The 26,482-nt window shown below is 36.5% G+C and overlaps 1 protein-coding gene across 1 annotated transcript in view; it reads right to left on the reverse strand.

The window, feature by feature from the left end:
- The window catches only part of LOC112413693 (uncharacterized), a gene marked incomplete at its 5' end in the record, with an annotated part of 187,147 nt that extends 164,033 nt beyond the window's left edge, over positions 1 to 23,114 (reverse strand). Inside the window, 2 exons of the mRNA XM_024765735.1 lie at positions 20,519 to 20,729; positions 22,851 to 23,114. Of these exons, the coding sequence (XP_024621503.1) occupies positions 20,519 to 20,729; positions 22,851 to 23,114 (475 nt within the window). The remainder of the gene's footprint in view (positions 1 to 20,518; positions 20,730 to 22,850) is intronic.
- Between the last annotated feature and the right edge of the window lie 3,368 nt (positions 23,115 to 26,482).

The raw sequence follows: 26,482 nt of genomic DNA on the forward strand, positions 1-26,482 counted from the left end.
AAAAACAATTTGTTGCTAGACCTTCCCTAAAATAATGGCTAAAGATAGTTCTTCAAACAGAAAGGAAATTATAAAAGAAGAAATCTTGGAGCATCTGAAAGGGAAAAAAAGAAAACATCAGAAAAAGCATCAAACATGTGTTTTAAAATGCAGGGGACGCGGGTTCGTGCCCCGGTCCGGGAAGATCCCACATGCTGCGGACCGGACTGAAATGGAAGTAAAGTACTTACACTTGACCCAAAGTGTAAAATATTGACACCAGGAAACTGAGATAAATCAACATATGTATAATGCCATACCCAGAGCAACTACTATGAAAAGTACACAAGAGATTTGTTCAAAAATTATCATCAAATCAGGATGGAATCCTAAAGAGGGTTCAAGTAATGCACAGGAAGGCAAGTAAAGAGGAACAGAGGAACGAAAAACACAGGAAATAATGAGAAAACAAATACTAAAATGGCAGACTTAGTCCTAACATACCCATAGTTACCTTCTATGTAAATGGTCTAACTACACCAAGTAAGAGGCAGATATTGGCAGAGTGAATTTTAAAATATGACCTAATTATATGCTATTTACAAAAAAAATGCACTTCTAATTCAATGACAGGATAGATATGTTGTATTTTCATTTTTATTCAGTTCAAACTTTTTTGAGACTTTGTTGTTTTGCTGCACAGATTATTTAAAAGTGTGTTTAATTTCTAAGGTTTTAAAAGTTTCCTTTTGGTTTTATGTTAATTATTTCTGGTTTGATTTTATTATGATTACAGAAAACATTCTGTATGATTTCAATTCTTTTCAATTTTATGAGGTTTCTTTTATTGGCCCAGGATATATTTGTGAATGATTCACGGGCACTTGAAAAAAATGTATATTGACCAATTTTACATAATCTCCTCCAGAAAACACAGGAGAAACACTTCCTAACTCATTTTATGAGACCATTATAACAATCCTGACACCAAAGCCAGACAAAGACAGTACACTAAAAAACAAAACTACAGACCAATGTCTCTCAGAAACTTGGAAAATTCTCAAGAAAATATTAGCAAATTGAATCTAACAATGCATGAAAAGAATTATACAGCTTGAATATATGGCTACAGTAATCAAAGCTGTGTGGTGTCGGGACAGACACGTAAGTCAATGGAAGAGAGTAGAGAAGCCAGAAAAAAAGTTTAGCAAAATATGCGAAGTGGCTGATTTTTAAGGAAGGTGCAAAACCATGTCAATGGAGGAAAAACAGCCTTTATGACAAATGGTGTTGGAGCAACTGGCAAAAAATAATAATAGTAAAATAAAAATTAACCTAAACTTCATTCCTCATGTTAAAAATAATTCAAAATGGATTTGCTTTTTGAGAAAAAAACAAAAACAGGAGAAAATATTCAGGAACTTCAGGCAATGAGTTCTTAGACTTGACACCAAAGCCTGATCCATAAAAGGAGATTGATAAATTGGACTTCATTAAAATTCAGAATCTTTACTCTATGAAATACCCTGTTAAGAAGATGAAAAGGCAAGCTGCAGACTGAGAGAAAATATTTGCCAAGTACATGTCCAACAACTACTGGTTTTATTCAGCATGACATGCATTATGGGCAAAAAATCAAGATGATGAACCCCTGATTACTCCAACAACTAGTTCATCACACTTTATTTCATGGCAATTATTCATACACGTGACGCCTGATCCCTGCAAGCCTGAAAAAGGAAAAAAAAAAAAGATTTTTTATTACAAGTTTAGGTGAAGGTGTAAGGAGATACTATTAATTATGGTTCAAGAAGAAAATACTGGAATGTTTTAAGAAAATGCTTACACCTTTTAAATATTTGATCTTAGAAAGTTTGATATGCATGTGTCTGTGTGCACATGTGTTAATACTTCAGTGCTGGAGAAGACACACTTGCTGATAAAAGCAATACACCAGCCTGAATATAGATCAACTAACTAATGAGAATTTGTTTGGAAAGAGAGGGTTAATAGTATGGGAGGAGAAATATTTGTGCTTTAGTGTTCTGTATTGCTTTTCACTGAATTATGTTTTCACAATCTACGTCTGTTAACATTACAGCAGCCAATGTCTTTAACACTAGCATTATGCCTTGTATATGCTTATTTCTATGCATGTTGAAAATACTGCAGGATCTTTTTTACTACAACTTTAAATCTACAAAATTCTAAACACAAGCTTCTAGTGAAACAGTTCTGTGTTCACTTAACAAGTTATAGAATACAATCTTAACAAAAAAAATAGTTGTGGCTTTGCAAACGAAGGCTGATCACACTCGCTGGCCTCTAGTAACGTAAAATATTCAATGTGTCATGTATTTGCGCTACAGAGCATCAAGTCCTTCTATCCTTCATTGCCAAGGTGTCAACATTCAAGAGCAGACTGACTTTTCTTATAAAATGAGTTTAATACCAAAAAAGATTGCTTTCCCTCCTATCTCATGCTAAAGGAAATATTTACCTGTTTGACTCGAAAGCCTATTTTTCTAATTTATATTTCCTATTTCTTACTCCATATGGATCATCTAATTAGACCGAATGGATCATTGTGGATAAAAAGACTGTCGCTTTCTGCCAATTTTAATTTCAATGATTTCCACATTGAACAAAGTCAATCACATGCTCATAAGAAAGAGAACTAAATCAGTCAGACCACTGAAGGGTTCAAAGCCAGCCTCATGTTTAGAAGAGCTAATGAACCCATTTATTCACATGAGGTCTCACAATGTCATTTATTTTTTATTCCCATTTGGAGTCTGACGAAGATAATACTGAACCAAAGGAAATGCTACCTGCTAAAGACTTGCAGAAAGTACCTAGAGTGTGTCCTCTTCGGATAAATGCCTATCCATGTTCTACGTATATGAAGCATCTAAAATTGGCAAACTCATGGAATCAGAGAGTAGCATGGTGGATGCCAGGGGCTGGGGGAGGGGGAGGATGGGTATATGCTAATCAATGAGCCTAAAGTCTCCATGATGTAAGATAAGTTCTAGAGATCTACTGTACAACATCACATCCAACTACAGATACTGTATCGTACACTTAAACATTTGTTAAGAGGGCAGATTGCACACAGTGTTATCACTACAATTAAAAAAATTTAAAGAATGGAGGAGCCTGCAGTAAAACACCAATATCCATATCATAAACTGGAGCAACTGGAAAGCTACGTCGGATGGGCCGCTACTTTGTCACGTGTGAGGAGCAAATCCTCCCCAGTCGGTCATGGTTTCTTTCGTCATAATTTGCGTTAGTAAAAACAGAATAAAAGTACATTTTATCCCTACGGTTCTCTATTTCCAACTTATCCAGATTGTGTGTTCAGCTCTGGGTACTCCTGGGAATGTCCAGATTGAATAATGGGGCCAGAGACAAGTGTGTCTTGTCACAGGTCTGTGGTAACCCTCCCTTCCTAAACCACTGCTCCCAAAGCTTTTTAGAAATGCTCCAGTTGTCCTAACCTGCTAGGTCCATTTCAGTGTCTCACATTCAGTCAAGAACTATGATATTATTAGTTGTCTCTATCCACTTCTGCAGTATCATTTTGCAAGGACGCGTGTCCTGATACTGAGGTACTGAGTATCGGCAGACTAAATGAGAGAGATTGGCCAAGGAAAAATGGAATTATTTTCATAGACAGTACATTTTTAGGAGTGATTGCTGAAAACACAAGGCACACTTGCGTTTGTTAACATATTTGCCACAAGAGATTAAGGATCACACACAGACACAGACGCACAGATGTGCGCGCGCACACACACACACACACACACACACACACACACACACCATGATGTGTGTGTGGAGGAAAGAGTATTTATTACCCCTGCCCTAAAGACCATGGTCAGCAAAGTGCATATACTGAAAACGATTTTCAATTGTTTCAAAAAGAAAAGGAAGTTCTTTAAAAAAAAATAATGACTTCGTTAGTAGCTCTAAAAATATTGATAATTTGAGGGGTTTTGAAATGGCTTATGCCAATAGACTGGGAGAATGATAAACCTGTTTGAACGATAACACAGCCCCATTGCTTTTTTATGTTCCTTACTGCACTGTTTAATAGCACAGGCAGAGAGGAAAAATTGACTGCGATGAATATATGAGACCAAATAAAATGTTAAGGGTGTAAAATGTCCTGAAAACACAAGCTGTAATCTGATGTTGTCGATCTAATCCACACACACTCTGTAATTAGAAACATATCGGAACAGGGCAGCAGCACATTTGTATTTTTCCCTCAGACCCTTTTTTTGATCATTCACATGTGACACATTCATTTTTATTGCCATTTCCACTTTAAAAAATTTTTTTAAGGTAGCATAAAACCGCCCATAATGTTTTGAGCCCTTCTAAATTATTTTTCAGTTTTCTCTCCTGAAAGGAAATAACACAGCAAAGATTCTAACCTGATGGAAACGTTTTAAGCCCATCTCATCTCTCTGTGCTCCAGATCCTTTTGACACACCCTTCTCCCTTCTTTCTTAGCGTTAAACTGCTTCTCCACTTCCTTTACATCAGTGGGAACACTTCCCTTATGGGTGTCAGGATCTCTCAGAGGGGTCAGGGGCTGCCCCGCAGAGGAAATGACAAGCTGTGAAATGGAAAAGAACAATTTCTTCCACATGTTCCTTTGCTCCTGGAGCAGTGCGAGGTTGTCAGCCAGCATCACTTTGGAAGCAAGCAGGACTCTGCATCGTAGTCCTGTCAAAACTAATTTACAATTAAAGACCTGCACGACTGCTTAAAGCTTTTTCAGTTCCAGCAGTTTTCTGAAATGACTTTGAGATTGAAGTGGTTCAAACCAGAAACCATTGTTGTAATTAACCCCTAATGGTGAAGAAGCTCACAAAATCAAAGTTTAAAACAATTATCATATTTTTTAATGAAATCTGTTAAAAAATACAATCCTTACTCTACGTCCAATTAACATCTGTGTGGAGTTTCCCCACCTGAGCCCCAATTTGGGGAGTTTAATGTTGCAGCTATTGGAAGTCTTAGTCTGTAAATAAAGTTACAAGGTGACAACTTCATTGATCTGTAAGAAGGAAGGGAGGAAGGAAAGAAGGAACAAATGAAGAAACGAAGGAAGGAGGGAAGGAAGGGAGGGAGAAGAAAGGAAGGATTTACCTTGACCATTTGATGCTTTTTAAAAAAAGATTTAAATTATTTTAAAATATTTTGCAGCATTCCTATGATTTTAAGCTTTTTTGTTTTGTTTTGTTTTGGCCGAGCAGCATTTTGTGTGATCTTAGTTCCTGACCAGGGATCGAACCTGTGCCCCCTGCCCCTGCAGTGGAAGTGCAGAGTCCTAACCACTGGACTGCCAGGGAATTCCCAGCATTTCTATGATTTTAAATATTTAGATGCGTTTCCATGATACACTAAATAAAGGCATTTTAAAATTGCAGGTAGGGCTTCCCTGGTGGCGCAGTGGTTAAGAATCCGCCTGCCAATGCAGGGGACATGGGTTCGAGCCCTAGTCCGGGAAGATCCCACACGCCGCGGAGCAACTAAGCCTGTGCGCCACAACTAACGAACCTGTGAAATAAAGACCCAATGGAACCAAAAATAAATAAATAAAGTAAATAAACTTATTTTTAAAATTGCAGGTAATTAGTTTTTATGCAGATTAATCCCTTTGAAACATACTATGGTTCCCTGAGGTTCAATTTTGCACTTAGATAACCAAGTTAGATCACTTACGCTGTTCGAAAATCTAGAAATCCACGAGAACAAACGTCATGTCTAAAAACTGCCTCAACATTTCACCAAATGGTGATTCTGAAGTAGGCATTCCAAATTCTTAAAAGCTTGGACATATTTTGTAGAAGCACTCATTCCTTAAAAGCTATACAAACATCATTAGAGTTACACACAGCAGGAAATGATTCGGGACAGTCTCTCCACAAACTCACCTCTGTCAAAAGCAGAGTTAGGTGTACTAGTTTCAAATAACAGATCCCTAATTTTCCCATAGAAACACGTAACAACAGACTTACAAATTACTAAACAAAAGTCTATATCACTATGGTCTGGGGTAATCAATAGTGCCTGAAACTTGCTTTCCTTATCTTACACTTGAAGGAACGGTGGCCTAAAGCCTTCTGGGAACACGTTGTGTAGAGCTGTCTAAAACTAGCCACGAGCTCCCACACAGTAGGTCTCTTCATGAATGAACGCACTAAATAAGCTCTAGTGACCAGCTTGTCCGTGGCTCCCTGTTCTGAGTTCCAGTTTTATGCGTCTGAGCTGCTCTTCATCTGTGCTTCTTCTCTCACTGCTGTTAATTAATTTGCCCTCCATTCTGCCTCTACTTCACGGTGCAGGTGGGGCATAACAGTATGTACCTATACCGGACAGAACCCTCTCCCCAGGCTGCTTAAAAAGTCACTGAAATAGAACCACACACATACAGCCAATTGACTTTTGACAAAGGTGCAAAGGCAAGTCAGTGGTGAAAGAATAGCCTTTTCAACCAATAGTGTTAGAACAACTGAACATTCATATACAAAACAGTTTACCTCCGAGGGATCATTGCTCTAAATGTAAAATGTAAAACTAGAAAACTTTCGGAAGAAAACATGAGAAAATCTTGTGACAGAGGGTTAGATAAAGAGTTCATGGATGAGATATCAAATGTACGATCCATTCAAAAAATTGATAACTTGGCCTTAAACAAAATTCAGAACTTTTACTCTGTGAAAGACACTGTTAAGAAAATTAAAAGTCAAACTGCAGATGGGGAGAAAGCATTTACAAACGACATAACCAACAAAGGATACGCATCCAGAACGCATAAAGAACTGTCAAAACTCAACAGTAAAAAACAACAAAAAAAGTTAAAAACCCAATTTAAAATTGGGCAAAAGACTTGCACAGATCCTTCACCAAAGAGTATATATGGATGTCAGATAAGTGCATATGAAGATGTTCAATGGTATTAGCCATTAGAGAAATACACATTGAAATCACAATTTTGGATTTAGTTTGAATACAAATTAGAATGACATTTAGAAAAACTGACAACACCAAGCGCTGCTGAGGTTGCAGAGCAACTGAAATGCAAAGTTGGTACTGCCACTCTGGAAAACGGTCAGGCAGCTTCTTATAGCATTAATTATACAGATGCCATACAACCCAGCAATTTTACTTCGAGGTATGTGTTCTAGAGAACATGTAAATACTATGCTCACACAATCACTAGCATATGAATATTTACAGCAACTTTATTCATAATCGTCAAAACTAGAAACAATCCATATGTCCTTCAATGAGTGAACAGATAAATAAGCTACGGTACTTCCATGTAATGGAATATTATTCAGCCACAAGGAGGAATGAACTGTTGATACATACAACAACTCAGTTGAATCTCAAAGGCATTATGTTAACTAAAAGAAGGCAGTGTCAACAAAAGACTACATACTGTATGACAGCTTGAAAAAAACAAAAAATCTCTTTTTTTTCCATAATGATGGAAAGAGATCATTGGGTGTCAGGGCTTAGGGCTGTCGGCTGGGAGTGAGTAGGGTGTGCCTACAGCAAACAGATAGCACAGAGGAGGTCGTTTGGGTAATGGAATGGTCCTTTATCCCGATTGTGGGGGTGTTTACATACATCTACGTATGTGCTAAATTACACAGAACTGAACACCCTAAGAAAGTTAATTTCACGTATTTTAGTTTAAAAAATAAAATAAACTGTTTGCTTGACTTATTTCCACAGAAAGGAGCTGTAAGCCCAGACAGCACTCAGATCCATCTCCATTTATTCATTCAGCAAATAAATATTCACTGAGAACCTGCGGTGTGTCAAATGTTTTTGTAAGCACTGGGTACATGAATAAGCAAAGCAAAGATCCCTGCCTTCCTGGAGTCTGTAGTCCAGCCACACCTCTTTTTTTTTTTTTTTTTTAAACATCTTTATTGGGGTATAATTGCTTTACAATGGTGTGTTAGTTTCTGCTTTATAACAAAGTGAATCAGCTATACATATACATATGTTCCCATATGTCTTCCCTCTTGCGTCTCCCTCCCTCCCACTCTCCCCATCCCACCCTTCCAGGCTGTCACAAAGCACCGAGCTAATATCCCTGTGCCTTGCACCAGCCACACCTCTTGATGATAAATTTCTAAGACTCAGCCAAGTAAATGGGGCACTGAGGTAAGGACACAGCTGGTACCTTCAGAAGCACCCCTTCATCTCTAGGCTCTTTATCTCTAGGCTTCACCTCCAGAGTTAAAGCAAGTGGACAGCCGTTTCAAGGTCCCTAATGAGAATGTACCATCTACAGCGAGACTACAGCTTATACCATAATTAGGCCACCTCTTGCCCCCTTTCTTATCTTCAGACACCAAAACTAGACAGAACTCCAGCATTCCTGCTTTGTGACAGACAGCAGTTTCAGGTAACACAATATAATCAGACCAAATTAAAAGATTAATGACATCACTTTAACATTTATTATCTCATTTGATTCTCTCCACAAGCCTGGAAGTAGAAACTACAGCTATTGCGATTCTTATTTTACACACATGATGAAAGTATCTCACAGAGGTTTCAAGTATTAAGTACTAAACTTGTGATTCATGCTGGTGTTCTGTCGTCAAGACCACACTGCTTTTCCCTCTACCATAGCGCGACGGTCAAATGAAAATAATTCCTTCGTATTTCTTGGCTTGGCTAATCCACAGTTGCCTAAGGAGTGCATTAATTCACACTTATTTATTCAACAAATCTTTATGGAGAAATTGCTCTGTGCCAGTGGTGGCACAAGCAGACTTGGGTCTTACCTTCACGAGGCTTGTAATCCAGATGGGGAGGCATACAAATGAATGCAAAACTGGTATAAAGGGAAAGAACACTGGAGAAAGTCATGGAGGCATTGGATAGGGCCTCCCTGAGAAGGAAGTTTTAAGCTAGATTATGAAGGATGAAAAGTTAGTCGCAGTTAATGCCTCTTTCAGATAGAAGGAACAGCATGAAGGAATATCCTCGGTGGAAACTGCTGTATATCAAGGAATCGAAGAAAATTAGAGCAATCTGCAGCTGTACATCAGTGTTTCTCAACGTTGGCTGCATGTTAGAATCACCAGGAGAAGTTTATTAAGAATAAAGGTGTCCTTTGGTTCTGTCGACAATACCCCAGACTTTATATTCTTTTGCTATCACCCCAGTTCAAGCACTGTTATCATTCAGTAGGATTCCTGCAGTAGTAGCCCGATTGGCGTCAATTAATAAACCTGTTAACCTGAAGTCAAATAAAGTCCCTTCTCTGTTCAAAACCATCCTAAGGCTTAGCATCTCACTCCCAGTAGAGGTTAGGGAGTAGGGTGGGGAGCACAGCTGACACAGTGCTCTGGAGGCCACCCCAAACCCCGAGCCTGTCTGACCCTGTCCTCTACAGCCCCGCCCTGGCTCACTCTGTCACAGGCACATTAGCCTCTTATGTTCCTCAGAACATGCCGGCCACACTTCCTTTAGGGTCAAATAGCACCTGCTCTTTTGTTTTCCTGGGATATCTGCTTGGCTGGCTCTCTGACCTTCCCAGTGAGGACTACCTTAACATCTATGCGTGATAAGGATGCTCAGAGCTGCAGTGACAATGAGAGGTAATTCCAGAAAAGCTCAAGAAGTTGGCCAGAGCCTAGCACTGGATTTTCTTAATGGGCTTCTGGTATCTTGTAATATGAAATAATGTGTCCTTGCTGTCTAAGCCATTGTTAGGTATCTTACTTGTAGCCAAATGCCACCCATTCATGTATACTATATTTCCATATGTGCCCAGATTTGTTGCTAGATTCTCTAGACTAAGGTCACTCTTTTAAAGATTTCTGAACATAGACAGCTTTTTACATATATACAACTATATAATTTCATTACATGAATGAATATTTTTATACATATTTTTTAGTTGTTTTTATGGTTGTTGCCAGTGTTTTTCTGTAGTTGTTTTTCCCTTTCCTTTAAAAAAATTGGATCACTTTCCCCCTAACATCAAACCATATGTGACCTTAGATAACTTATATTAATAATCCAGCTTACATGATTTCATATAATGTCTGTACACAATACACGATCATTTAGAAAAAATATATTTATAAACTATATGTGATATAATGTGATATACTGACTTTGTAACCTGTGACATTGTCAATATTACTGTATTAATTATAATCTATTTTTCTATAAGTCTCTTAGGATTTCCTAGTAGTTAATCATGTCGTGTGCAAATAAGAACAGCTTTGCCTCTTCTTTCCAATCCATATACCTTTACTTCTTTTTCTTATCTTATTGAACTGACTAGAACATCTAGTGCAATGTTCATTAAAAGGATGTTACAGATAAGACACATTGCATTATTTCTGATATTGGAGGAAATCTTCAGTCTTTCACCAATAAATATGATATCAGCTGGAGGTTTACCCAGATGTCTCTTAGTTTGAGGAAATTCCCTACTATTTATAGTTTCTTGAGAGTTTAAATCAGAAAGCATTGTGAATTTTTTGAAATTCTTTTTCTGCATTTTTTCATATTATCATAGGCTTTTCTTCTTAAATCTTATAAAATACAGTCTATTGCACTGATTGTCAAACCAATCTTGTATTCCTGGGATAATCTCCACCTGATCATGGTGTGTTACAATTTTGATACATTGCTGGGTATAATTTGCTAAAGTTCTGTTAAGATATTTTAATCTATGTTACTGAGGGATATTGCTCTGTAGTTTTAGTTTTTTTTTAAAGTCTTTCTGGTTTTACTCTCAGGGTAATGCTGACATCAAAGATGATTTGTAATGTTCCTCTTTGATTCTTCCTCTTCAATTTTCTGGAAGAATATAAGTGGAACTGGTATTATTTCTTCTTAGATGTTTGGTAGAATTAACAAAAGAATATATCTGGGCCTAAAGTTTCCTTCCTGTGGGAAGGTTTTTGACTATGAATTCAATTTATTTAATAGATATAAGACTATTCACTTACTTATTTTTTTCTCAGTTGTTTGAATTTGTTTGTTGGTCCTTTGTATGTCTTCTTTGGGAAAAAAATTCTATTCAGTTCCTATGCTCAGTTTTAAATCAGATTGTTTGATTTTTGCTATTGAGTTATATGAGCTCTTTGTATTTTGGAGAGTAACCCCTTATTAGATACATGATTTTCAAAACTTTTCTCCCATTCTATAGGTTGCCTTTTCATTTTCTTGATGGTTTCTCATTTGAAATTTATTGAATTTCCTTTTTAATGTCTTCTTTGGCAAGGATTTTTTTTTTAATTTCCAAATATTTGGGGCTTTTCCAGATAATTTTCTGTTATTGGCTTCTAATGTAATACTATTTTATCTCAGCTTATACTTTGTATGATTTCAATCTTTTTAATTTTATTGAAACATTATTATGGCCCCGAACATAGCCTCTCTTGGTAATGTTTCATGTGTACCTCAGAGGAAATGTGTTTTCTGCTGTTGTGGGTGGAATGTTCTGTAACTGTCATGTTGCTTTACAGTGTTGTTCAAGTTCTCTATATCTTTGCTGATTTACTGTGTATTTTCTCTATTCAGTTCTGGAATAGCATGTGCATATCTCCAACCATGATGGTAGATTTGCCATTATTTTCCTTTCAGGTCTATCTGTATTCATATATTATGACATTGTTATTGGGTGCCTACATATTTAAGGTTGTTATACTCTCTTGAGAAATTGAACTACATATCATTATATCATGTCTCTCTTTATCCTTAGTAATATTCCTCATTCTACAATTTGATACTAATATAGCCACCCCAAGTTTGTTTTGCTTATTTGTTGGACACCACAGTTTTTCATCCTTTTACTTTTAACCTATTTGTGTCTCTAAAGTAAATTGCTTTGTTTATCCAATCTGACATCTCTGCCTTTTACTTAGTGTTTCGATTATATGCATTTAGTGTAATTGTCAATATAGTTATGTCTAAATCTATCTTGCTATTTGTTTACTATTTGTTCCACCTGATTTTCACCCCTTTCCTGCTGCTGCTGCTGTTGTTGTTGTTAATCGAAAATTTCTAGAACAATATTTTATGTACCCTACTGGATTATTCAACTATACCACTTTCTTTCAACTTTTGATAATTGTTCTAGAATTTACAATATATATCTTTAATATGTCACAGACTACCTTCAAATTATATTATACCATTTTACATATAGTGTAAGAAACTGAAGACAACAAACTTCTATGCACCCCTTCAAAAAAAAAAAAAAAAGAATAATGATGTCCAGGCTTTACCCCTAGATAATTTGATACGTTTGTTCCGGGGCAGAGCCCAGACATGACTATTTGTTCAAAACTCTACAGAAGAGTCAATGTACAGGCAAAGTGAAGAAGCATTGTTTTACCAGGTTTGTCGAATCACAGATATAGGCAAAACTATATTTAAGTATGAATAGACTTCTTTTAGAATTTATTAACATTTTGGTTGATTTTGAGTGGGACTTAACTTTTTTTTAAGTCAGTTAGGTTTGGGTGGTCTATTTTTGTACTGAAAAGCTCACATAATATTCATTGGTTTCAACATATGTGACACATAATGCAATAAGCTATAGTGACTCGTTAGAAGCATTGATGAGAAAGCTCTAGTAAAAAGGAGGCCATTGCCTCATCCACTGTCTATACTTCCAAAGAAGTATACTTCCAAAGATGGATGAGTGACCTAAAGACAAAGAAACATGGCTAGTGTAGAGCACCCACACAGGATCACAGCCTGAAGCAGGAGATCATCAGATACCAGAGTTGAAGTATGTTATTTTAAAGGTCCTTTGAATTGGACTTCCTGGATACATGGTACTAGTCTTACAGGAGTCCCAGAGAGCATATACTTGACCCCTATTATCACTGACCCATATGCAAACAATAAAACTTGGTCCCAATTTCTAAAAATAATGTTAGATAAGAAATGAGTGCCGGAATTGTCTTGTGCTTTCTCGAAGTAGGTGCTTTTCTACACTTGGGTGGCTCAGCCTTTCCAGGTCACAGAGCCTTATTTCTGCATCCTTATTTTGTCCTCGAGCCAAAACCTACAGCAACTGTGAAAACAATCCCCATGCGTTTGCTGAAATCCAGTGGTTCCTTACAGTTCTTCAAATATACTTTGTACCATTCTGACCTCTTAATTTTTCTCATGTCTTTCCTTTTACCTCAAAGAAATACGAGGTTAACACATATTTCCCCCAATTATACCAATACAAGATTTAAATGGGGTTGTATTAAAAAGAAGTTCAGGCAAATTTCAACTGCCCTCAAAAGCTTACCCATTTGTTTCCAGATGCCTATAAGCTCACCTGAGCTCATGATCTCCTCACCTATCTCATCCCACAGTGGCCTCTGTAACACCTTGAATTACAGAGGTAGTATATAGAACACAGTACATGTACACAGTATGCCTCATTTTCTCATGGGATAGTATGTACCATAATATATAAAATATATATACTTCCAGTTCTTGCTGAATTTCAGTGAAAAAGTTCTTTTAGCAGGTTGGCAAGTGTTTCCATGCAGTTCCCCTCTCCCTGGGAATCCCACCCTGAGATGACTGAGATGGGGAACAAATCTGATCGACAGAGAGCATACATTTCCCACCATTGCCCCTCTCCCCCAACAACAAAATCTTCATTATTCAGCCAATTGCATCTGCTTCACTTCTCCAAGTGGGAAGTCTCCCAGAAGACTTGCTGGTCCTGCAGGTAAATAGAGTGCTGGCAGGCTCTCCCACCATCTAGTCAACCTGGATACATATACATTATCTTAGCGGTGGAGTAGGCCTGTGCTCCCATGAGCCCCTGGAGGTTGAGGATTGCACGTTTTTTTGGTTTACAACTGCACAGCATTTAGCAGTGTGTTTTGCTGACGGTGGTTACACAATAAAACTCTCCTGAATTGAATTCTGCATCACAAAACACTTATAGACCTTGCCAGAGACCATTGTTCACGCAATGTAGGCACATACAAAACAAAATTGTCAAGCAGAACAAATATTTCCCTAGTCTGCCCCCTAAAACCTAAAACACCCTAAAAGATAGTGATAACCCCAAAGTTACATCATGGGTCTTTTTGTTCCGGCCTTTCATTTTTCATAAATAATATTTTCTGGCCTCAGGCATTCATCTATTTGCAACCATGGGATTAAAACATCAACCATGGGATTAAATTCAGAATCATCTTAATGTGTGTGTGTGTGTGTGCATGTATGCATGCATACATGTGCTGGTAAGTGAACATTAAAGTCACTTTGTCATGATGTGGGGACTCTAGCGGATTCATCGGGTTACATATGGAGCCTATTAATGTGGGACAGCTTGTGGATATCATAAATATATTTTTCAGATAGAAACTTTGCAGCCGTGAACACATCACGTGCTCACCCCTTCCCTAAGGTTCACTCCTTTATTTGTAAATAGCCAGAAAGCCATCAAGCCAGAGTTTAATAAACTTTTAATTTGAAACGAATTACCACATGTTGTGTTTGTTTATCCATTATTAAATCTCTGAGCAACATATCAGTGGCAGAAACAGCATACTGTACCACAGCGCTGATATATTAGAAAACAAACCCATGGGGGATATTAACTGCTAATACTATGTCTAGGAAGCCTCCAAGAAAAATAAATAAATATATGCAATGTAGCAGAGACAGGCATTTGCAGAGATTTTTATGTTTTTTTAAACTCATCTGTTCAGAGCAAGGGCAGAAGCTCCCTGTGTAGTCTTCGAAATGTGAGGCTCATATTGGTCTCTGAGCTCAGAGCACAGCAAATGATAATCAGCCTTTTCCAAAGCCTTTTCCTAAAGCATAAAAGATTCTTCCTCTCCTGGTATACAGTGTTCCCCTATCGAGTGTGTCAGTATTCATGTTTCTTGGAGTATCACCTGTCCTCCTTTTAAGGGAACTGGGGGCAGACTTTTTGCCAAGTCCAGAGCACAGGGCAGTAGATATGGAAAATATAGGCACAGTACCCTGAGGAAATACTGGAAAGCAAAAATGATCTAGTGAAAAATGGTCTAAGAGTAATTGCTTCTAATCTTCTGCTCAGGATCCTAAAACTAGGTTAAAATGTCAGTATCACTGAAATATTATTACTGTTAAACCAGAACCTGCTTTCTCAAAAGTTAAAAATTCTAAAATAAGATTTTTACCTTCATATTTAATCCTAAAACATTAGGGGGAAGGAAGGAAGGAAGGAAGGAAGGAAGGAAGGAAGGAAGGAAGGAAAGAAGGAAGGAAGGAAGAGATGGAGGGAGGGAGGGAGGAAGGAAGGAAGCAAACAAAGAAACCCACATTACATATGCACTTTTTTCAGTGTCCCAAATAGTGGCTTTAGAGTTGACTGGATATTTGAACTTGATATTTAAACAAAAAATTAACTGCAGTTTTCTATCTTTTTTATAATCTTTTCTTTTATATGTCTTGACTTATTAATTCTATCTCAGGAAGGTGATCATCAACCACTTCTCCTTCTACATCTCAGATTCCCAGGTTACACAGATCATGTGCTATTGTTAAATTAATTTATTTTCATAGAATGAGGGCATCCCAAGCCCTCCTGTTGGAAGGCCTGACTAATCTGACTTGATGTAGACAAGAGGTGGGTAAAAGTCTTTCTTCTGAAGACAGGACTGAGTAAGACTTAATCACAATGTCCACGAATGTCCTCGACAGAGCAGCTTCACTAAGCATTTTGGAATGAGGCTAAATCTGCCCTTCACTTCTCTGTTTCCTTCTCTGCCCTTTTATGGCACTCTCTACTCTTTCTTAGATTGTCAGTGCCTTAGATTCCCCCCCCCCACCTTCCCCATATCCACATTGAGAATATTGACAACGGCATACCCATTGTTAGCCACCTGGGATATTTGCATTTAAAATAAAAAAGCCAAAGCCTTAAACCTATTAAAACCCAACACAGAATGCTTACAGTCAGCTCAAAGCTGTGCGTGTTGAGGACAGCAAACTCTACCCATTATTCTCTAAACCTAGACCATGACTTCGGTCACCCCCTACCTTCTCAGGCTATGAGTAAAGCAAATCGAAGTTCTCAGGTGTGAGAAGCAATATACTTTAATCAAGTTGCCTTATAGTGTTGGCAATTATTACCTAGTGCCAATATATATATATCATTTCTAATTCAGTTTCACAAATATTTGTTTAAAGCCAGTGACATAATTCAACATATATGAATTCTGTGTATAAAATTTCAGTATAACATTTCCAGGTATACATGACACTATAAAATGACACTGAGTTCTCTGGAGGTGGTGGTGTCTCAGTAATCATTGGCTGGTGATAATGGTTTTACTCATAGGGAAACAGGACAGGTGTGAATACGGAAGCCCAGGGCTTGCGCTGGACTTGCCTGTTATGGAAGGAAGTGGGGTTCTAGAAATTGAACTTAGCAATCAGTGGAGTTTTACTTGGCCCAACAAGGCAAAAATTCTCCAAGGGATTTGGAAAACTCCAGGCACAACTTAAGAAACGTTTATCGCTGGAAATTGAATATGAAGCTCTGTGCTGCCCAGCAGATAGGTAGAACGAGACAAGGAAGATGAATGTCACCTAAGAAGTCATATAGTACAGGCTTTGGGTCTGATTATAGTAGGGATCCAGCACCCTTCTGAAACATGGCTGTTTTCCTGAGCTATGCCCTCATTCCAACACTTTCATCATTCTACATACTCTCCCAGGTTGAAATCTACCACATACCAGTCTCAGCTAGAGTCTAGGTATTTATGCCTCTCTAATGGACATATTCTCCTTCCCAGCTTCCACCTCTCTCCTGAGCTTCACATGCATTTTTCCAAAGATCACCTGAACGTTTCTACTTGGGTATAATATAGGAATCTCAAACTCAGTAGGTCCCAAATCAGGCTCATGGTTTTTCTTCTAATCTTGTCCTTCCCCCTTTATTTCCTGTTATTTGCTGGTTGATATCCATATCTACTCATGCTAAAAAATTAGGAATCATCCCTAATTCTCCTGCGCCATCCATATCCAATTAACAGGAATATTCTTATTCTTAGTCCTATGGTCATTCTATTCCACCTCTTTAATACTTTAAAAATGTGTACTCTCTTCTCCAACTTTACTATCTCTGCCCTAATTCAGACCCTTATCTGTTGCCTGGACTGCTCTAAACTTTTCCTAACTGATCTGTTTCTAGTCATGGCTTTCTCAAATAAAGCCTCCTAAAAATTACCTGCCTAGAATAGAAAGTGAAATACATCACTCGCCTTCCTAAGATCCACCCGTGGCTATCCATTTAATGCTGATTTCTCATCAGCCACACTAGACCCAAGAAGACAGTGAGGAAAACAGTGAGGGAACATTATTAGCATCCTAGAATTTTATACATGGAAAAATGATCTACCAAAAGTAAGGAAAAATAGACTTTTGCAGACATGCGATGACTAAGAGAGTTTACCACTCACAGATCCAAACTCTAAATGAATTACTAAAGATTTATTTCAACAAGAAGAAAAATGGAACCAGACTGAAGACGTGTTACATTAAAATATTATAAAGCACAGATACTGTCAAATGTGTCAGCAAATTAATTTTATATTGAAAGTAAAAAAAAAAACAAAAACCCTAGATTCTCTGTTTAACAAAAAAGTGAAACCGAAGGCATAGCCAACAATAACATAAAAGTACACAGAGGTGTTTAATGAGTAGCTAAAGCACACTAAAAATCCTTGTCACACTCAGAATAGAAATGCAGTATTGAATAAAGTTAGAGTTTTAAAGGTAATTTATACTTAAATATGTAGATAAGAAAATTAAGGATAATAGCTAAAATAACAATAAAATTTATAGATTAAAAACAGTACAGGAGGGACTTTCCAGGTGTCGCAGTGGTTAAGAATCTGCCTGCCAATACAGGGGACATGGGTTCGAGCCCTGGTCTGGGAAGATCCCACATGCCGTGGAGCAACTAAGCCTGTGCACCACAACTACTGAGCCTGCTTTCTAGACTGTGAGCCACAACTACTGAGCCCGTGTGCCACAACTACTGAAGCCCACGCACCTAGAGCCCATGTTCTGCAATAAGAGAAGCCACCACAATGAGAAGCCCATACACGGCAACGAACAGTAACCCCCGCTTGCCGCAACTAGAGAACGCCCGTGTGCAGCAACGAAGACCCAATGCAGCCGAAAAATAAATAAATGAATAAAAACAAAAGTATAGGAAAAATAAAATAATTATTTTGAGTTAAAGAGAAATTCAAAAAAGAACGTATTCTTTAAAGGCAAAGAAATAGGAAGGTAAACATAGAATGCAAAATAAAATGTTATCAAGTACAAATAGAACAGTAATAAGAATAATTACCAAAAAACCTAAACTTACCTACTAAAAGACACATATCTACTTGTCTCGAGTACAAAAATAAAATTCAGATTTATACTGCTAAAACAGATATATCCAAAAGGGCACCACAGGAGAATTGTAAATTTTTAAAATAAAGTGTAAAAATATAATACATGCTGTGAAAATATTTATCAAAAAATCAGATGGTAGAATTAATATCAGAAGAACTAGATTGTAAATCCAAAAGCATTAACAGACATACAGAGAGACTACATCTATATAAAAGAAATGAGAACACCATAAAAAGTGTAACAATTATAAACTCGAATGCACTTAAAACAGATTTAAAATACATAAAGCCAGATCTGGCAGAATTACAGGGAGAAACGGACAGATCCAGTCATAATTGGAGATTTCACACATCAGATAAATAAAAACTGAAGATAAATGTGTTAAGCTTTCAAATCAAGGAGATTTTAAAAGTCACCCCAAAGAAAATATGAAGAAAATGAGTAAACAAATAATAAGGCTAAGAATATAAATGTAGAGTAAACAAACAATCAATCAAGAGTCTTAAAGGAGGCAAATGAGCAATTGTATATTTTTAAAAATGAATAAAAACGTATGTCTTAATCAATATTAGGAATGAAAAGAAGAATATAACTATAGATTCAGTGTTATTTTAAAATTATGATAGTATTCTTATATGTTTTCTTATAGATATGTAAAATATCTCTCGAATAATACATGAAAAGCACTGATTCCTCCAAGGAGAACAATAGTTTGCTGGGAGGGCAGCAAGGGGAGACAGATTTTATTTCGAACAATTTAAATGTATTGCCTATCCAACAAAACTGTAACAGAAGGGAATGCATTTTAAAAGGTAATACAATAATATGACAATGCTAATCCCATCAGTTTTAGACTAAGTTAATCCAATTAGAATTAAATTAATAATAAAGTGATTGAATAATCATTAAAAATCAAAAATTGAATCAGAAATCAAGACTTTCCTACCATTCACCACACCTAAAAAAAAAAAGGCACCAGAACTCGTACAGATCAATAAGAAAAATACGTAATAACCCAAAGAAAAAGTGGACCAAATATAGGAACAGGTAATTGTCACAGAAGATAAAATCCAAATGGTCAACAGAAATATATGAAAACCTTTCTTGTATTCAAGGAAATTCTAATGAAAACACAAATATCATTTCATTCCAACTGAATTGACAAAACTGACAATAACAAGGATTGATAAGATGTGAGTCAAAGAGACTCTGCTACACAGCTATTGGGTTAGAAATTGATACAGCTGGATGGCAGTGTGTCACTATGTAAACTTTGGATGTGTGTGCCCTGACTCAGTGATTCCTTTCCCTGTAGATATACTGTAGTGAAAGTCACACCTGTGAGCGCAGGAGGACATGTCCAAGAATAATCACTATAGCCTCGTTTGCAATAGAGTGAAACTGATAACAACATAAACAATAAGAATTAACAAATTTTGTTACAATCATGTAGAGAAGTTCTATACAGAAATAAAATCAATAAACCAGAAATACATATATGTGTTTGTGTGTGTTTGTATGTAAATCAAAGATAATATTGAGAAAATATAAAGTTCCAAAAGTAGACGTAAGGTATGATATATTTACATAAACTTTATAAACATAGAAAATACATTCTATATTGTTTATAATTACATACCTAGGAAAGGGAGTTATTCCCTTTGGGTAAAGGGAATAATTCTTTACAAAAAATAATAATCTCTAATGTATCTCTTCTGTAAATTGAAACTTTTGTACATTGAATATTTCAAACAATGTTATTTGCTTATTTAGTGCTTGATTAAACCAATCTTTGAAAACAAAGTCTTATAAAATAAATTATATTATTTGAGAACTTTATTCTGAAAACAACTCTCTTTCATTGAGCAGGCAAGAAAGAATTTTAGAGCAACAAGTAATGTGTTTCAAGGAATTTTCTATTTTATTATGTAATTTATAATTATGCAATATGAAAACTAGTATTCTTGTCTATGATTACATTCTCTTTAAATGGCAAGGTACAGAAAGAAATACACTAATACTACTTCTTTTCCAGTTTTATATAATATAACAAAACTTGAAATATTAGTAATAGAATGCTGATAAAATGAGAACTAACCTTGAGATGAGAGTGATGAGGATTTAGCTTCATCACCCCTTGAGGCACAAATGTTTTCCTCTGTTTCTTTCTCTGAAAGGCCAGCTGTGTTATCGACACCTGATTCTGCTTTCTCTGCTTCAGCCATTAAACAAACTGGAAATTCAGGGGGAAGCTGAATACACCTTTCATGGTTTTCTTGATCATCCAAATGTAGAGGAAGTTTAATTACCTATTAAAAGATAGACCTGTTATTGAAACTGTTGAAAATATTACACACACAGCTATTTATTTCTCTAGAACAAGGATATAATTTGCAAAATCCAAAAGGTCAACAATGAATTCAATTTTTCTAAAACTTCCATTTGTTTTTGTTTGGTTTCATTACCAAAAAAATGCATTTTTTGAATTGACAGGTTTACATACAATGTCATTGCTCTATATATTTATTAGTTTCTTTGTTTTATCTTATCATTTCTTTAATTTCTTCTTCCAAATAACACTGTGTGTCTAATATTCATGCTGGAATAAAATGAGCAAATATTCAGTTACTAGCAAGTATTTACTACCTTCAAGAAACAATATTTTAAGTTCAAAAATAAATGATCAGATGGTAGAATCTCGTGGTGAATATAAGGGTGCTCAATACTCAATTTTTTCAACTTTTCTCTATGTTTAAATGTTAATAATAAAATGCTTGGTAGAAATAATCAATGACACAGGAAATGAAGTATTCAGGAAAGTGAGGGATTGATAGAAAAGGTCTTCTAGAAAAAAGTTAAAGGCTACCTTCCTTGCATAATTTTCCATCTTACATTCTTTCACACCCACTCTGGGGGCTGAATCAGAACAACTTCCAGTCTCCTCCTTAAAGCTTAGGGTTATTAGCCTGAGTTCTACCCCTAGTAACACACGAGGTCATGGCTGAGGCACACACCCTGGCTCTGCCAGCCTCTCTGACTGTGGCAGTTTCCTTCCTCCAACAGACACCGGAGGGAAATGATCAGGACTTTACTTGTTTCCTCTAATCTCTAAGTCTGCATTGCAAAACCACTTTTCTGTTCCAATATCTACTTTATCTACTTTATCTTTCTTTTCTCTTCCCAACCTCAAGTTATTCTTCTCCTAAAAGGACTACTCAAAATTAACTTGTTCAGAAATGTTTGCATTTGAGAAAACTCACATCAGAAAAATCCACATATTTCACAATTGCACAAGGAGGAAAATAGGGTTTCAAGACAAAAATTTTTCCTTTTCATCCTTGTGAAAGAGAAGCATCTACATTCGTACTTATTCTGCCTTACAATCAGAAAATCATACATCTTGAATAACAGTACTATTCTCATTAGTAGGACTCACTACCCCTCCCCAACTCCTCATGAAATGTACACAGGGAGAAAACTTCTGTTATTGTCTATCAAATAAGAAAGCTAGTGTATAATTATGTCCATTTGTAATGGATAAAAGCCAGACAGACTGAAAAAAAAATCAAACATACAGGTAAGGAAGAAAATAAATCATAGCATTTTATGATACAAGCACCCCAGAAAAATAAGATAAACAGGTAGAACAAATTTGGACATATAAGACAAAAATAATTTGACTAAAAATGTGTTGGAATGCTTTATATTTCATGTATGCTGTCATTTTCTTTTTTGGATCCTCCAAGGTGGTGGCCTAAAATGAATTTACACAACAGCATTTCTGCTAAAAGACTTGGTTAGAAAATAGAATGCCAAACCTATACCAATAAATGATGTGTGACCAAATGGTTTTTTTTTTTTTGATTTTTTATGTAAACTAGGCAGCTTACATTGAAGCCATGTGTATGGCAAAGAGAGCTTTCTGATGGCCACTTTCATCCTGTGGAAATGTGGGTCATTGGGTATCTGTTGTTGGTCTCATCAAATAAATGTCAAGTATGCAGAAGGCAGAGACCACATCTATCTCTTCATATCCCTGGAACAAGCAATGCTCAACACACAACAGAAGCTCAATAAGAACTTTCAATAAAGAAATATATCCCCCGTCCCATGTCGGTGAAAGCAGTCTGCTCCAGCAGCAACAGATTGTAAACTGAGAAATCAGGGGACTTGGATGGCTGTCCGGACTTATTTATAACATAGACGTCTGGATTAAATTATCCTTAAGATTTCTAACTCTAGAATTTTACCCCTTGTTTGTAGACATAAATTTAATCTACATTACGAGAAATCAGTATTAAGATGTAATTACTTTTATAGGTTTTGATACTGGAATTTTCAATATCATGAAAGGAAGCTAAAGGCTAGAAAGAAGCAGCTTTGGAAAAATTTTTAATTCTTTTTCCCATTCACAAAATCATATTGCAAACCTGAAAGTAGAGATTGCACAGCCAGTGGTCCAGGTCCAAGCAAATCAAATCTTCAATTTTCCTGAAGTTGTCGAGTTTCTGGTCATAATGTCCTCGGAGAAGTGGACACTTGAATTTTCCCTCCACTACATCCAAATTGCTATCATACAAAGGGAAAGTTGTCCAGCCCACAACTTGGTGGAGACAAGCATATTTCCCACGAAGGAGAATGAGTTCAAACAAGAAAGCGGCACCAGGTTTCACATCCTTCTTAGACGGGAGTACCTAGGACAGACATTAGGACAGGGGAAGATCACGATGCTTGTATTTAGAAACACATCACAGTCAGTGACGCCCACAGATAATTTAGAGTTTAAGAATTGGTTTGTACTCTTACTGTTTGCTCTTAAAAACTCACCATTGGGTGCACTCACATAAATAAATGTTCCACCGCAAGGTAATTGAGCAAATATACCACCATGAAAGTATGACCCCAAAAAACAAGACAAATTTGACCCTGCCAGTTCAAGATTCTGCCCTTTATGAGCTTCAGGACTTCAACTTGTGATATGTTAACTAAAGTGGTATACTGTATTGTTGCTTGAGCTGGTACCTCTTTGTATAACTATTTCTATCTTTTGTCTTATTGCTTTACTTGCCTGTCATTCTTCTTTGTATCATTCAGGTAACCAGCACAAGTGCTTTGAACAGAAGAAATGCTTTTCTTCAAAAAAAAAAAAAAAAATGGTTGAACAAACTATCACACTCCAGAGAAACGAATCCTGGGCATAATGATAGTCTGAGTTAACTATTACAAGGTCTACCTCTTCAAAGAAATATAGTGTCCCATTTAATTTTGTGACTACTCTGTATATTTCAGTTGACACTATAATGCACATCACTGTATAAGCAATTTGTCAGTGCTAAGTAAATAGTCTTAGGCATAAAGATGGATAGAATGATCAGATTGACCAAGCCACTGTTCACATCCCCAGACTAGAGATGGAGGCTATTCTCCAGCCTTTAAAAAAATTTTTAGGAAAGTGCAAGACATGAATAACCTTTTTTTTAAATAGAGTGTAGCCTTCGGTTTTTTTTTTTAATTCTGTGTGAATAATTATAAATGGACAAAGATAGGGACCTGCCTAAGACTATTTTATAACAATACATTTAACCAAAATTATGTAGGCATATTTTATATGATTTATATAAATATTCCAAGACTTAGTTTATGTTTAAAATGAAGCAGAAGCATCTGTTGAAAAATGCCATAACCCTGTGGCAGCTGCTATTAAACCATTAACGGGATCAGGTTTCATTTAAACCAGATTTACCATTTTCTACAACAGCCCATGGGAGAGCTACAAACATTATGCGCAAATTACAGACAAAAGAGATTCTTAATCAAGCCATACTTTTCATTTGGTTAGATGGCTGTGAGTAACCCTCGTGATAAGAGAATAAAAGCTAAATGAGAAGGAGGAAAAATGGGGTCAGAAACCTGTTTCTGACCATCGTTTAAAAATAAAGCTGAACTGCTGCTATTACAGTCATTTCATCAATTGTTATCTCTGCATTTAGAAGTGAAAAATAATGTCCCTCTTATACTAACCTGATCTTACTCAGTGATATGTTCAAAATATTAATAGATTAAGTAAGAAGTTGACCAGTACTGACCCAATTCTATCATTAAGTTTCCTGCGGTCTTAGGCCAGTCACTTCTCCTTTTGTATCTAAGTTTCCATGCATTCAAATTTCCTCATCCATGAAAAAAAGAATATAAGCACCTTCCTCACAGAGTTGATGCAATTATCAATTTGGATAACAAATATTAAAATGTTCATAAAAATGTAAAATGCACGTAAATATTATTATTAATCTTATGACTTTATCCCAACTATTTCTATGCCTTAGATTATAGTTTATTTTAATAAAGAAGAAAAGAACATTTTAAGGTTGAAGATCATCTTTAAATACGTAAAACACTAGTACCATTTTGTGCATGAGAAACAGTTCAAGGTTACCAAACATAACCCAGTAACACCAGGCAGCACTGGGTCACCTGTAACAATGTAAATTAGAAGCCAGTCTTTAGGCACCAAAGGATCTTCACTTCAGCCTACTTCACAATTACCCTGACAGCCCCCCCAAAAAATAAGTATTTGAACAAGACAAAACCTAGTCACTGATACTGACTGAAAAGGAGGGTAAGAGCCATATGTTATCAAACAGAGCAATTTATCTGACAACACTTGTCTTATTTATTCTTTTAGTGCCTTTCCCTTGCTGTATGTTGTAGGAGAGATCTTTTGCCCTGTAATGTGTAGGTTGGGACTCATTTTTTTCCTCTTTGGCAAGAAAGGATCACTAAGTTTCATTGTACCTCCCAGAGGAAGCTTTCCGCAAACCTGAGTATTTCCATAGCTGTCCTATGATGTGATGTTTCCATAGTTTTCTGTAGCTTTGTAATTGAATGCTATATAATAAAGGAAATAAATGGATCAGTCTCCTCCCAACTACCAATGCTATCTCATCAAAGTCCTGGTAACTGGAGGTCATAATTTCTTCGGAGTAGCTTTATTTTCTGAGTGCCATGAAGGGCATTCTTTTTTGAAGGAAGAGAGATTAGAGAGCTGAATTTCATTGCATAACGTAAGGGTGATGCGTTTGATCTTCCATATCAAAGAAGGTGAATGTGAAAGGAGAGTGGAGAACAAGAAGAAAAGAAACAAACAAGAATTTTGAAGGCTGAGGTCTGTACGGAGGATTGGAAGAGAAAGCAAAATTCCTTCCACTTGGACACCAAATACTTTTAAATTGAAGCAACTCAGAAAGGATTAAGGAAGTCTTACAAAATGATGAAAATGCGTGTTGACAAAGTATTTTTCCATTGTCTGGATTTTCTGAAATATTTGGAGAGATTATTGTTTTCATACTCAGAAAAAAAGTTGACAAAGTAATTTCAAAAACAGAAGGTTTTCAAAGTTCTGCTTCTCCTTAGGATGGAGATGGTCATAAATGACCATAATTCTTACTATAACAAGGAAAAAACTCCAGGTAAATTACAAAATTACGCGTATTTTAAACACCTTGGGAAGCTGAGGACATGAAGCTTAGGGGAAACTAAATCTCAGAGAGCATAACCCCTTCATATATGAGTTAAGACTAGAGGTAGCTTTTTCTTATATATATATATATCTTTATTGGAGTATAATTGCTTTACCGTGGTGTGTTAGTTTCTGCTTTATAACAAAGTGAATCAGTTATACATACACATATATTCCCATATCTCTTCCCTCTTGCGTCTCCCTCCCTCCCACCCTCCCTATCCCACCCCTCCAGGCGGTCACAAAGCACCGAGCCCATATCCCTGTGCTATGTGGCTGCTTCCCACTAGCTATGTACCTTACGTTTGGTAGTGTATATATATGTCCATGCCTCTCTCTCGCTTTGTCACAGCTTACCCTTCCCCCTCCCCATATCCTCAAGTCAATTCTCTAGTAGGTCTGTGTCTTTATTCCTGTCTTACCCCTAGGTTCTTCATGACATTTTTTTTTCTTAAATTCCATATATATGTGTTAGCATATGGTATTTGTCTTTCTCTTTCTGACTTACTTCACTCTGTATGACAGACTCTAGGTCTATCCACCTCA

The sequence above is a fragment of the Neophocaena asiaeorientalis genome, unplaced genomic scaffold, assembly GCF_003031525.2.
Source record: "Neophocaena asiaeorientalis asiaeorientalis breed wild unplaced genomic scaffold, Neophocaena_asiaeorientalis_V1.1 scaffold1215, whole genome shotgun sequence".
Lineage (NCBI taxonomy): Eukaryota > Metazoa > Chordata > Mammalia > Artiodactyla > Phocoenidae > Neophocaena > Neophocaena asiaeorientalis.